Source organism: Rattus norvegicus, chromosome 1 (genome assembly GCF_036323735.1).
Source record: "Rattus norvegicus strain BN/NHsdMcwi chromosome 1, GRCr8, whole genome shotgun sequence".
NCBI lineage: Eukaryota > Metazoa > Chordata > Mammalia > Rodentia > Muridae > Rattus > Rattus norvegicus.
The window spans coordinates 88,199,718-88,213,975 of record NC_086019.1 but is presented as its reverse complement, the minus strand read 5'-3'; the positions used below and the strand labels follow the sequence as shown (position 1 = coordinate 88,213,975).

Below are 14,258 nucleotides of genomic sequence, written 5' to 3'. Positions count from 1 at the left end.
TACAGGGTGCTGGGGGCCCAGATGATGTGGAGGAGGAGGGTGTAGGAAAGGCTGTGGCAGGGGGTGCAACGGCTGGCTAGGTCTCCACAAGCTGTCAGTTTGGGGGTGGTAGGCTCAGCGGGGAGTCCCTCTTGGAGGAGGGGAAGCTGTGTCCTGTTTCTGGTGCCTTTCCTTCCTTCTCATGTCTGTCTCCCTTGTCCCCAGCAAATCATGAAAGACAAATGGATCAACATTGGCTATGAGGGTGAGGAGCTGAAGCCATACACGGAACCCGAGGAGGACTTCGGGGACACCAAGAGAATTGGTGAGGGACAAGGAAGCAGGTGCTTCAGGCTCAGGGGTGCAGTGCCTGAGCCGAGGCTGGTGGCCATTGCCTCTGCTCTTGTGGGTCAGCGTCTTGTCATAGCTCACCACCAAGCTAGGGAGAGTAGTTGAGGAATGTCTCATGTTCGAGCTTCGTGACCCTGAGCGAGTGTTTTCCCTCTCTCTGTGTCTAGGTCTTTATCTAGGAAAGAACAATATTCACACAGGCCAGCTCAAAGCTGTATAAACTAGGGGAGGAAGCTGATCTACATATGTACTTAAGCCTAGACTCCCCCAGTGAGGGGCTGGGGGCGTGGCATCTTTTGGCTATTCCGATGCTATCAGTGTGGCCTTAGGGATGGAACTTACTAATTTGTCAAAACTTGGTGGTGTGTGTGTCTTGATCCATCCAGTGAGCCTTTGCGTTTTGAACAGTGATTGTCCTGACCTGAGTCACATGCTAACCCTGGGTAGGAGCAGGCAGGGGTTAGCAAACTGGTCTTATTAGGGAAGGAATATTCTTGGAAGACAACTCATATCTGCTGGCAGAGTGAGAAGGGCAGACACTATTGAGAGACACAAGGGGTGGAAGGGACAGCCTTGGGAAGGAGACTGACCCTTCTCTTCATCCATCTCCTAGAGGTGATGGTGGGTATGGGCTACACACGGGAAGAAATCAAAGAGGCCTTGACCAACCAGAAGTACAACGAGGTGACCGCCACCTACCTCCTGCTGGGCAGGAAGACTGAGGTCAGAAGTCGTGAGGCCTTGGGCCTTGCAAGGGTGGAGGGACTTGGGGGCCAACTACTTGGACATAGGGCTGAGGTACCTGGCATATTTTCTTTTGTAGGAGGGTGGGGACCGGGGTGCCCCAGGGCTGGCCCTGGCACGGGTGCGGGCGCCCAGCGACACCACCAATGGGACAAGCTCCAGCAAAGGCAGCAGCCACAACAAAGGGCAGCGGACTTCTTCCTCCACCTACCACCGCCAGCGTCGGCACAGCGACTTCTGTGAGTGTCCCCATCCCGGAAGTATGACCCAGCCTTGATTGGCAGTCAGACGCTAGCTGGAGCTAACTACAGAGGCCAGGGAAATAAATAATTATGGCAGTGGAGTAGAGATAATTCAGAACAACCTCAAATTCATTGTCCTCCTGCCTCGGCCTTCCAGGTGCTGGGAAGACAGGTTGGCACATACGCTGGCTAGAGAGGAAATGACTCACCCAGGGAGGGATGCTAGGTACTATGTGGGTTCTGGGAATTGAACCTGGGTCCACTGAGCCAACTCTTTAGTACCCAAACAGCTTGGACTGCTTGAGAGCTTGCCTCACACACAACCTGGATACTGAGGCAGGCTCAGAAAGGGTTGGCCTCTGGAAAAGCTAGGGCACAGGACTCCATGTACAATGTGGCTGCTGAGAGCCTGCCTTCTTGTCAACTCCACACTGATGTGGGGAGTGGCTTTCCATGGACGTCTAGTACTTAGTTTCTTTACTGTTGCTGTGGGAGAATGTTCCTGAGAATTCAGGAGAGCAGTTTAAGAAAGGGTGGGTTTATTTAGCTCAGGGGTTGCTGTCCTGGAGGAGAAGTCACAGCTGCAGGAGCTGGTCACATTGTATCCAGTCAGGAGACAGAGCAGTGAATGCATGGGTGAGTGGGCATTAGTGGTAGGCTCACTTTCCCCGCTCTTATACAGTTCAATATTCAGCCTAGGGATTGGTGCTGCCCACAGGGGGTGCGACTTCTCACCCCAATTAACATAGTGAAGCTGACCCTTACAAACACCCGCATGCCCCCAAGCAACCTAATCTAGACCGCCCCTCACTGATACTCTCCAGGTGATTCGAGGTTGTGGGCAGCACTGACCATTACAGTTACTCACTGTGTAGCCCTGGCTTGTCTGGTCACTCTCTGTATAGACCACGCTTGACTGGGAAGAGACTGCAGCTATTGGGAAGTGACCCCAGCTCTCACTGGTCCCATTTTTCCACCAGGTGGCCCGTCCCCTGCCCCGCTGCACCCGAAGCGCAGCCCAACCAGCACGGGGGACACGGAGCTCAAAGAAGAGCGGCTGCCGGGTCGGAAAGCAAGCTGCAGTGCAGCGGGCAGCGGGAGTCGAGGCTTGCCCCCCTCCAGCCCCATGGTCAGCAGTGCCCACAACCCCAACAAGGCAGAGATCCCCGAGCGGCGGAAGGACAGCACTAGTACCCCAGTGAGTGGCTTGGGCAGGAGGGAATGGATGCTGTCCCCACCCCATTACTGAGATCCCACGCTCATCCCCAAAGCACTCTCTGGGCCCCTGTGATAGTTCATTTATTTAACGAGCATTTAACACGTGTGCCTACACCACACACAAAGGGCACCATACATGTACAGCACTCACTCGCTCCCCCTCCCCCACACATATGCTTGCCCCAACCCACAGAAATCATCCCCCAAGCCAGGCACAGTGCATGTCTGTAATTCCAGCTCTCAGGAGCCTGAGCAGAAAACTCTTGGGTTCCAGGCCAGCCAGGGCTAGAGAAATCTGCCTTAGAAAAGGTAAAGAAGAATAAGGAATTCTTACTAACTTTATAGAATTAACCTCGGGCTGAGAGCTTAGCTCCAGGCAGAGCCCATCCCTCTAGTACCCAAAGAGGCCAGGAAAGGGTGTGTGCCCTCCCCCATGGAGCTGGAGTTAATTGCAATTGTGAGCAGCCCATGGGAGCCTGGAGGAGAAAGGAGAAAAGGGAAAGAGGATTGGAGTGGCTCAGCAGGTAGATGCTTGCCCAGTGTGCCAGTGCCGTGTGCAGACCTCTTTTAGAGGCAGAAGGATCAGAATTGTATTCTCATCTACATAGTTGGTTTGAAATCAGCCTGGGATACATGAGACCCAGTGTCACACAAAGAAGCCAGGAAGGACTGAGCAGCCAGGAGCTCAGTGGTTAAGAGCACTGGCTGCACCTGCATAGGATCCGGGTTTGGTTCCTAGAACCCACATGGTGTCTTGCAACCGTCCATATCTCCAATTCCAGGGAGCCAACTTCCTCTTCTGGCCTCTTGCATGCATGCAGGTGGTACACAGGTATATGTTCCAAGCAAAAGACTAGTACACATAAAAACAAATCTTTTAAAATGAAAAAATAACTCAGAGGTTCAGAGCACTGACAGTTCTTCCAGAGGACCTGGGTTCGAATCTCAGTACTTACATGGTAACTAACAACTGGCTGTAACTCCAGTCTCGGGAGACCTAATGCCCTCCTCTGGCCTCTTGGAGCACTGAGCACACACCTGATGCAGGGGTGCACATGCAGACACACACCCGTGCAGTGAAATAATAACAAATCTTTGGAAGAAAAAGAAAAGTGTATTGTGGCAGAATGCAGCAGGGTGGAGGGAGGCTGAGGGGTGTCTTCTCACCTCTTGCCCCCTCTTGGTGTGTCTCCCACAGAACAACCTCCCCCCCAGCATGATGACCCGAAGAAACACCTACGTGTGCACAGAGCGGCCAGGGTCTGAGCGCCAGTCCTTGTTGCCAAATGGCAAAGAAAATAGGTATGTGAGGCAGGGCTGGGATGAGGGGACATAGAGGGTGGGGGTGACTACACACACACACACACACACACACACACACACACACACAGACATACACACATAACACACACAGAGACATACACACATAACACACACATACACACACTATATACACACATAACACACACACATACATAATACATATATACATAGCACACACACATACCCACATATACACACACCCACATGTACCTCCATACACATACATATACACATACATACACACACATAAATACACAGACATACCTCCACATGCACATACACATAAACACATACATATATGTATACACACACACTCACACACACATACACATCTCCCACAGACAGACACACACACACAGATACACATAAACACATACATATACGTACACACACACACTCACACACACATACACATCTCCCACAGACAGACACACACACACACATACACACTGATGATCACAGAGGACACATGGCAGGGTGGATATGCCCTGCAGCATGTGCTGTACCCCATCCTGGTTAGATCTTGTCCCTGACAGTGCTCCCACCTGGTAACAACCAGCCAGCGGTGCTAGGAAGGGGAGCTGCCGGGTCCTCCACCCGTGAGCCTGGGAACCAAGTGGAGTCCTTGAATGATGCAACTTAGAACTAGAGAAGGCCCAGAGCCCTGCGTCATCTGGGCTGGGTGGCCTGGGGAGGAAGCACCTCTCAGCTGCAGTGGGGCAATTGCATAGGTAATGAGTGATCCCGCCATCCCTTGGCATGGCGCCAAGCTCCGGGAAAGGGATCAGAGTCCAGGGTCAATCTTGATTACATAGCTAGGTTAAGGCTAGCCTGAGCTACAAGAAACCCTTTTTATTTTTAAGCCAGGCAGTAGTGAGACACACTTTGAATTCCAGCACTTGAGAGGTGATGGCAGGTGGATCTCTGTGAGTTCAAGGCCAGCTTGGTCTACAGAGTGAGTTCCAGGACATCCAAGGCTACACAGAGAAACCTTGTCTCAAACTACCCCCTCTTCCCCCAAACATTGAGTTCCGGGTGGTGGCTAAGTTGGTAGCCCTCTTACCTGGCGTGCGCAAAGCCTTGGATCTGGCCTGTCCTACGCCGGGGAGGTGCGGAGTACCTGTAACGCCGCACTGGACGGTGAATGCAGGAGGAGCAGAAGTTTAAGGCCAACCGGGGCTATGTGAGACCCTGTCTAGTATAAAAGGGTACGGGCTGGAGCTGGTCAGCGGGTAAGAGCACTGGCTGCTCTTACAGACAGCTCAGGTTTAATTCCTAGCACCCACATGGCTGCCATCTCTCTCTCTCAAGTCCAGTCCCAGAACATCCGATGCCCACTTCTGACCTTCAGGCACCAGGTACACATGATCCCAGCCATACGTGTGGGCAAAACACCCATGCACGTAAAAAATATCGTAAAAATATGAAGGGAGAAAATGGGGAGCTTGAGGCGGCTCCACCTGGTCCAGGCATGGCCCCCCACCAAGCTTCTCTGCTCTAACTGGGACGGATGCTAACTGTTCCTGGGTCTCATCAACCTTTACCCAGAGTTTAATCCACAGATGACATTCAATGATAAGGAAATTGTTCAGTAGTTACTAAATAAAAACTAATAAGGATGCTTCATCAAGCAGCTGCCCTCTGGCTGGCCTGTGTCCAGCAGTGGCCTAAATTACTAGCAACTGCATTCTGGGTAGATCCTAGTCCAGAAATGAGGCACAGAGAAGTTAATTAGCTTGTCTAAAGTTACACAGCCAGCGAGTGAAAGAGCAAGGATTCTAGAATCCTTGTCTGTAAGCATTGGAAGATGTGATCTTCACGTTCTAGACAGGGAACAAGGCGAAGCTGCAGAGAAGGCCATGGCTTCAAAATGATGGAGGTTCTGATTTTTGTGACAGAATCCAAGAACAGGTTCCATTGAACTTGCCCATGCAGACCCCTGCTCAGGGTCTGAGACCTCTGTGCCAGCTGCCAATCTCCCAGCAATCTCTGAAGTTAAGCCTAGAAATGGTACAAAGTGCAGGGGGCAACATATTGGATGGTGGCTGGCCACCTGATTTCTTGCAGCAATGCATTCTGGGAAATGTAGTTTCCAGCTGCAAGGCTATGTGTATGACTTCTACTAGCCCTAAGGGTTTGGATACCAGGAGAGAAAGCACAGGTGGATTTAAGGGAGGCCTAGTGGCCTCTGAGATCTGGGAAGGTATATATTGGAGGTCTGTGTTATAGCACGTCACTCTGAAAGTAATCCATCTTGGAAGCTAAACGGTCTGGTTTGGTTAGAACTTGGATGGGAGAATCTGGAGACTGAGCCAGTAAACAATTCGAGGTTCCAAGGATCCATAATGCTCTGACAGCCCTCCGGCCCCACCCTGACTTGTCTTTCTCTGCCCACAGCTCTGGTACCTCGCGGGTGCCCCCTGCCTCACCCTCCAGTCACAGCCTGGCTCCCCCATCGGGAGAGCGGAGCCGCCTGGCTCGGGGCTCCACCATCCGCAGCACCTTCCATGGGGGCCAGGTCCGAGACCGGCGGGCAGGGGGCGGGAGTGGCGGGGGTGTGCAGAATGGACCCCCGGCCTCACCCACGCTGGCCCATGAGGCCGCACCCCTGCCCTCCGGGCGGCCCCGCCCCACCACCAACCTCTTCACCAAGCTGACCTCCAAACTGACCCGAAGGTGAGCTGCACCGGATGTGGGGTATGGGGTGGTGGACGGGCAGGGCCTAACCTTCTTCTCTGCTTCTCCTCCTGCACCTGACCTCTTGGTCCTCTGCACCCCCTGTCACCACTCCCACCTCCTTACCCTGCAGGGTTACCCTCGATCCCTCTAAACGGCAGAACTCTAACCGCTGTGTCTCGGGCGCCTCTCTGCCCCAGGGATCCAAAATCAGTAAGTCCTATCTCCTCTGTTCTCCATGCTCCGCCTGTCCTCTGCATGTCTGACTGTGAACACGCATGTGTGCTACATGTATGTGTCCTTGGAAGGGACCCTGTGGGAACAGCGTCCATGTAGGGGCTGTGGAGTGTCAAAAAGCATATCCCGTTACAGACGGGTGCAGCAGGTTTCAGCTCTACTAAGTGAGGCTGAGCAAACCATTGAGCGTCTCTGGTTCTTCTCTGCACCTCGAAACCAGGGACCACAGAAACTATCTACATGTGACCGTGGCAGCTCAGGTCACTGCTGTGGGGAATTCTTTTGAGTGTGTTCCTTAGACATCTACTTGTCATCTGGTATGACTGTTACACATTGATAGCCTCAGTGTGCCTAGCATGGCTAGCAAAATGTAAAATATGTCTACCCTCACATAGCCAACCTTCTAATCGAGGACGTAGGCCACAAGTCAGTGGAGTACTAACGGGAAAAGTCCTGCAGTCTCAGGCTGAGGCAGGAGGCTCTCAAGGTCATGGCTAGGCAGGAAGGATATGGAAAGAATTTTTCAAAAAGAGTAAAGCAGACAGAGTGTCTGAGGAAGGGAAGGGCGTGGCTCAGCTGTAAATCCCAGGCCTAGGATCTCCCAGAGAGGGGCTGGGGCGTGGCTCAGCAGTTGAAGACCCCTCCGTCACTGGATGCGTCTGCCTATGTGGGAGTGTTGGTGCCTTTTCTGTGTAGGTGTGTCTGCCTGCCCCTTTTCTCATCTTCCAATCCTTCAGTATCTCTCCTCCAACCTGCACTAACCATTTCTGTCTGGACCGCACTCTGGATGGAAGGGATCAAATCCGGACTACAGCTCTGTTGGGAGAGCGGAGCTGCAGCGGGGGCTGCCTAGAGTCATGGCAGTGGGGAGGGGGAGGGGGTTGCTAAGGCCCAGATTTACATTTTGTTCCTTCCCCACTCTGCTAGGGTCACAGACGAACCTGAGAGAATCGGGGGACCTGAGGTCACAAGGTGAGTGAGGGTCTCACCCTGCCTGCCTCTGCACACCCTGTCTGGTGCTCTAAACATAACATGGTGGAATATTCTAGAACCTTTTCACCTGTACTGAGACTCATTTCTGCTACATTGCGCACCTTCCCATAGCTGTCAGTGATTTGAGCCCTGTCCTGCCCACTGCCCAGCGTTCCTCCCATGCCTGTAGCACTTCTTATTCATTGACTCGAGGTGTGGGCGAACCTAGCCACGGGGACCCGCCCGCGTGTAAATGCTCTTCAAAGTCACTCCTACTAGGTTCTGCCAAAAGAAGCAGTAGCCTCTGTAGAAGCAAATAGGTGTCACTGCGTTGTAGTGAAAACTTATCCAAGCTGGCTCTGGCGGGATGCACAGGTCTGCCAGTCCTGTGTGGAGATCTGAGGCTGAAGGAAAGCAGGTTCAAAGCCTGCCAAGGCTAAAAGAGCTCAAGGCCAGCCTTAGGCAAATTAGTAAAATAATCCTATCTCAGATTTGGGATGAGGGGGAAGAGGGCTGTGATGTACAGAGCCCCTGCCTAGAATCCCCCAGCGAGGGAGGGGCTGGGGGCGTGGCTCAGTGGTAGAGCCCCTGCCTAGAATCCCCCAGTGAGGGAGGGGCTGGGGGCGTGGCTCAGTTGTGGAGCCCCTGCCTAGAATCCCCCAGTGAGGGGCTGGGGGTGTGGCTCAGTTATAGAGCCCCTGCCTAGAATCCCCCAGTGAGGAGCTGGGGGCGTGGCTCAGTGGTGAGTGTTTAGCCAGCTTGCCAGAGACCCTCAACTCTGGCCCCTACTGGCTGTGTTACAGTTTGCTCTACCCTGCTTAGTTCTCCGGTTTAGAATCCCCTGGGAAATGTAGGTCACATATCCATATCTAAACCAATGCCTGTGATCAGAATAGTTCAGGGCTCTGATTGGTCAGCTTTGGTCATGTGCTCATACCTGACATACATTTATTAGTCAAAGCATTAACTGTTCCAAATGAAAGAGAGATGAAGAGCTCTTCTTTGCTATAAGACACCAGGGATGCCATGTCCTGGCCAGGGAGGCTGAGGCAAGCCTGGGCTACGTAGAGGCAGAAGCAGGCAAGCAGATCTCTGTGAGTTCCAGACCAGCCTGGTCTACATAGTGAGTTGACCCTGTTGATCCTAGAGAGAGCCCTTGGACTAAGTGAGGCTCTTGGTCCCTTAGGGAAATTTGCTCTATTAGGACACAGGCTCAGCCGCTCTAGGGAGATCATCACATCCACACAAACTCCCTCCCCAAAAAACATGGGACAGAGCTAGGGTGACTGGGTCGTTTGTCATCTGAATCCTTTTCTTACAGCTCTGCCCTTTAGTGGCCCACTTTCTTCTATTTGGCCTGTGCTGTTGCTGATGTGGTCCTGGGAAGGATCTCTCTAGTCCTTTATGCCCACAGATGGGGCAGGGGTGAGGAGGAATGGGGAGGGGGATAGCTGCAAGGGAAGCTGAGAAGGCAGTCCCAAGTAGCACTTTTTGGGTCCCTGTGCAGGTGGTGGGGTACGGGTGCATGCACTTCCTCCACCCTATCTGATCCCTGCTGTCCCCTCCTCAGTTGCCATCTACCTTGGGATAAAGCGGAAACCGCCCCCAGGCTGCTCAGATTCCCCTGGAGTGTGAAACTGACCAGCTCTCGACCTCCTGAGGCCCTGATGGCTGCCCTGCGACAGGCCACAGCGGCCGCCCGCTGCCGGTGCCGCCAGCCGCAGCCGTTCCTGCTGGCCTGCCTGCACGGGGGTGCGGGCGGGCCCGAGCCCCTGTCCCATTTCGAAGTAGAGGTGTGCCAGCTGCCCCGGCCCGGCCTCAGGGGCGTCCTCTTCCGCCGCGTGGCGGGCACCGCCCTGGCCTTCCGAACCCTTGTCACCCGCATTTCCAACGACCTCGAACTCTGAGCCACCGCCACCGCCACCACCACCACCACCACCACCACCATCACCACCACAGCCACCATCACACCCCGGGTCCCTTCTTTTCTCTGGTTCCTTTCACTTCCCCAAAAGGGGAACAGGACAGAGGAGGGGGTTCCCCGTATCATGACTGAAGCTTCCCTGGATTAGATTGGTGGACAGTGTGGGGACACATGACACGATAAGAGGGCTCAGCAGGGGGGAGCTGGCACCCTCCTAGGGCCTCTAGTGGGGACCCCCCCATCTTGCTCTGCTGCAGGGCACTTGAGGAGACTTTGGGGACAGGAGTGAGAAGGGAAACTGAGGAAATTCTCCCATTTGGGGAGAACTTCCAGGCATAATGACTGGAGACAGAACTCGGGGGGTTCAGGGAGTTGGGGGTCACAGGCAGAAACCTTCCCCTCCCTCCTCCTTATGCTCGAACCTCCTTCATGCCCCAGGCTGGCGCGGGGCACTTTGTACAAATCCGTGTATATACTCCTGTCCCTCTGCAGAGGTCTCTCGGGGAGCTACCGCTGTCGCCTCAAGTTTTTAAGTTATTGCCCCCCCTTCTGTCAGCTCCTCACCTGCAGCCTGTTACTCAATAAACAGTAGGAGTCCCTCCAGCCCCCAACCCCCTGGCCGACCTGGGGTCTTCCTTCCCAGCCCTTGGCCTGCAGGTGAGCAGGGAGCTGGGGACTTGACCCCAACCTGTGGTTCTGCTTGCTGAGCCTCCGTTATCTCATCTGCAGAATGGGAACAGTGGGGTTGGAGGGTGGGTCCAGGATGATCATGGAAGAGGGCAAAACAGAATTCGGCCTCTTCCGTGAGGCCCCAGCCTTCTGTGACACCCTCCTCTTGGCCACTTACTCCCCTCTGCCGTATTACACTGGACCCAGAGCCTCTTCCTATTCCAATAATACATGTATTCAATAAACAATCAATGACTGGTGCCGACGCCACACTAGGCCCAGTTCTGGACACGAGACGTACAGAGCCCATCTATGGGAAAGGGGCTGGAGATGACCAGAACCCTGGAGGGCCCAGGGGAAAGAATTAAGGGTTCAGGAAGAAATTCCATGGTTTATGGCTGTGGCAACGTTGGTACAGTGCTTGCCTGGTGGAGGGGTTCCTACTTCCGCAAAAACCGTTTGTGCCTCCGGCCTGTGATCCCAGCATACAGGAAGTAGAGGAAGGATCAGGGCCATGCTGGGATATATATCGTCTGAGGCTGCCCTGAGATACATGAAACGGTGTCTTAGTCAGGGTTTCTAGTCCTGCACAAACGGCAGGACCAAGAAGCAAGTTGGGGAGGAAAGGGTTTATTCAGCTCACACTTCCACATTGCTGTTCATCACCAAAGGAAGTCAGGACTGGAACTCAAGCAGGGCAGGAAGCAGGAGCTGATGCTGAGGCCGTGGGGGATGCTACTTACTGCCTTGCTTCCCCAGCTGGCTTGCTCAGCTTTCTTACAGAACCCAAGACCACCAGCCCAGGGATGGCACCACCCACAATGGGCTGGGCCCTCCTGCCTTGATCACTAGTTGAGAAAATGCCTTACAGATGGGTCTCATGGAGTCATTTTCTCAAGGGAGGCTCCTTTCTCTGTGATAACTCCAGCTTGTGTCAAGTTGACACATAAAACCAGCCAGTACAAATGGCCATCTCCTCAAAAACTGTTTCTATAGAAACGTACCAGCTATGAACAGAGTCTGAGCAGGCTTTGGGTTCGCCCCATCAGACGTCCACCTGCCTGACTTTAGACTCTTGAAAGCACCAGGCACATACCATTTTGTAGCCCAGGCTAGCTTTGAACTTGCAAACAATATTCTCTGTAAGGACAGCCCCAGCCCTGTCTTCGTGGGACCTGCATCCCAGAAGAGGGCTGGCTGGATAGTAGGGAGTCATGGTATGGCAGGCAGTGGTGGCACACGCCTTTAATCCCAGCACCCAGGAGGCAGAGGCAGGGGGATCCCTGTGAGTTTGAGGCCAGCCTGATGGTACAGAGCGAGTTCTAGGACAGCCAGGGCTACACAGAGAAACCCTGTCTGGAACAAACAAAAGAACAAGTGGATGAGTGCTTGGTGGCTAGAGGAAGGGGGTGGGGCAGGTTAGCAGCAGGTGGATGGGGCGGAGCTCCGGAGTTGTGGTACCAACGGTGATTACATTTTCTGAGTCTCTATCTGAAGTAATGGCTGTAAGTGGGGCTGGGACCAGCAGTGATTTCTTCAAACAGGGGTGCCCAGTATCTGACAAGTCACCTTTGTCACCTGACATCTATCTTAGTCATCCTGCAAGCTCTTGGGGACAACCCTGCACCTCAGTTAAACTGAAAGCAGGACATAAACTTCTCGACCTCTAATGACTTCATTTGATTTTTGAAGATTTATTATTTTGTGTGTCTCTGTGGGTAGTCTGGTTGGTTGGTTGGGGTTTTTTCTGCTCTGTGCATGCAGGTGCCCCTGGAGGCCAGACAAGGGTGTTGGCTCCTCGGGCTGGAGTACCAGAAAGCTTTGAGCTGTGATTTGAGTGCTGGACTGAACCCGTGTCCTCTGCTGGGTCAGCAAGTGTACCTAACTACTGAGCCATCTTTAAGACCTGGTCTTGCTGCTTGTCTCTGACTATCCTGCCTCAGCCTCCTGAGAGCCGGGGTTACAGGTTGCTGCTGTCCCCACCTCTGACGATTCACGATTTGAGTGGAGACAGTTGAGATGGTTTCTGTGTACCCATATTCTCTCTGCTGGCCCATTGACCGTAACTCCTCGCCACAGTTACAGAAACTTGTCATGGTGCCTGGGTTTGTTTTCATATAGCCCCGTCTGATCTCTATGTAGCCAAGGCTGGCCTTGAACTGCCAATCATGCATTCTCCCATGTTCTTGGATTATAGATATAGGGCACTCACTTTGTAGACTGGGCTAGCCTTAAGCTCACAGAGATCCAGCTGCACCTGCCTCCTGAGTGCTGAGGCTAAGGCTAAGCGGGGAGGGTGAGCCTCCATACCTGGCAGTAATTGGCTCATTACATACTGCTCTCTCAAAAACTAGCCCCCACACCCTCTGGCTCCTTCCCGGGACAGAAGACTCCAACCCTAATTAATCCCTTCCTGGTGATGGCCCAGCCCATGTGATCCATCTGGAAGCAGAAACTGGCAAAGACACGGAGCAAACGTGGGAGTGGCTGGGAAGGAGAGCAAGAGATCCAAAGCTCACTTGGTGGAGGGCTAGCCTGGCATGCAGGAGGCCCTGGTTTAGGTCCCCAGCACAGGCACAGTGGCACACATCTGTAATCCCAGCATTCACCAGATGAACGCCAAATGGTCAGAAACAGGTGTGGTGGCACATGCACTTAATCCCAGCACTTAGGAGGCAAAAATGGCAGATCTCTGTGAGTTCAAGGCTAGCCTAAACATAGTGCTTCCAGGACCACAGCAGCTGTGTAGAGAGACTCTGTCTTCAAAAAAAAAAAAAAAAAAAAAAAAAAAAAAAAAAAAAAAAAACAAAAAAAACCTCAAGGTTTTTCTTGGCTATATAGTATTTGAGGGCCAACCTGGGCTTCGTGAGACCCTGACTTTGAAGGATCACCAACTACAGATGGGAACGGTGGCCTATTTTTAAAATTAGGCAGCTCAGATTTGAGAGATGGCTCTTCTGCCTTGACATAGGTTCTGGGACCACACACATCAGGTTAGTGCAGGGTCCGTCTTTCACTTGGTGAAGCTGCCTCCACCGACTGCCAGCTAAGCTGGGCATGGTGGATCCGCCTGCTATCCCAGGATTGGGGAGGCTAATGCAAGTTTGAGGCCAGCCTGGGCTACATAGAATGATTGAGGACAACCTAAAATACATAAGGGTAGCCCATGTTTAACAAGGGGTAAGGGAGATGGCTGAGTGGATGACAGCCCTGTTGTATGCAAGCAAGAGAACTCAAGTTTGGGTCGTTGGTATACAAGTAAATGCCAGGCATGGCTGTGTGCACCTGTGACCCCAGCATGTGGACAGAAACAGGCTGGCCCTGGGACCTGGATGTTCCTCCACTGAGCTGAGACAATGAGCGTCAAGTTCAGCGAAGAGACTGTCCCAAAACAGGTGGATGCCAGGTGAGGTAGCACGCGCCCTTAGACTCTGCATTCAGTAGGCAGAAGTAGGTGGATCTCTATGAGTTGGAGACCAGCTTGGTCTACATAGTAAGTTCTAGGACAGCCAGGGTGCACAGTAAAATAATAATAATAATAATCATAATCATAATCATAATCATAATCATAATCATAATAATCATTATTATTATTATTAATTGAGAGCAACAGAGGAAGACACCCACAGCCCTCCTCTAGCCTGTCACACGTGTGTGTACCTGTGCATATCTGTGCGGAGCATGGTGGCGCACACCTCTAATCCCAGAACTTGGAAAGCGGAAGCAGAAGGACTAGAAATTCAAGGCTATCCTCAGCTACATAGGGAATTGAGGGCCATCCTCGGTTACAGGAGCGGCTGTCTCAAAACAGCAATAACCCGGCAGCTAAAGAGGACTGAAGACAGAACAGACAGACCGCCGAGTGAGACGCATAAGAGAGAAGTCCCCGGTACCCCTCCCTCAGTAGCTGGTACACTCAAAGC

General features: G+C 52.9%; 1 protein-coding gene across 3 annotated transcripts in view; it reads left to right on the top strand.

The window, feature by feature from the left end:
* Mark4 (microtubule affinity regulating kinase 4) overlaps positions 1-10,624 on the top strand; it is a 36,507-nt gene extending 25,883 nt beyond the window's left edge. Inside the window, exons 11-19 of one of the 3 annotated variants that reach the window (XM_006228472.5) lie at positions 205-304; positions 944-1,053; positions 1,154-1,313; positions 2,297-2,514; positions 3,733-3,836; positions 6,255-6,533; positions 6,667-6,746; positions 7,698-7,742; positions 9,313-10,624. In XM_006228472.5, coding sequence (XP_006228534.1) covers positions 205-304; positions 944-1,053; positions 1,154-1,313; positions 2,297-2,514; positions 3,733-3,836; positions 6,255-6,533; positions 6,667-6,746; positions 7,698-7,742; positions 9,313-9,377 — 1,161 coding nt within the window. In that variant the 3' untranslated portion in view covers positions 9,378-10,624. The remainder of the gene's footprint in view (positions 1-204; positions 305-943; positions 1,054-1,153; positions 1,314-2,296; positions 2,515-3,732; positions 3,837-6,254; positions 6,534-6,666; positions 6,747-7,697; positions 7,743-9,312) is intronic. The other 2 variants (XM_063273644.1, NM_001191071.1) reach the window with 2 other exon arrangements.
* Positions 10,625-14,258: the final 3,634 nt, after the last annotated feature.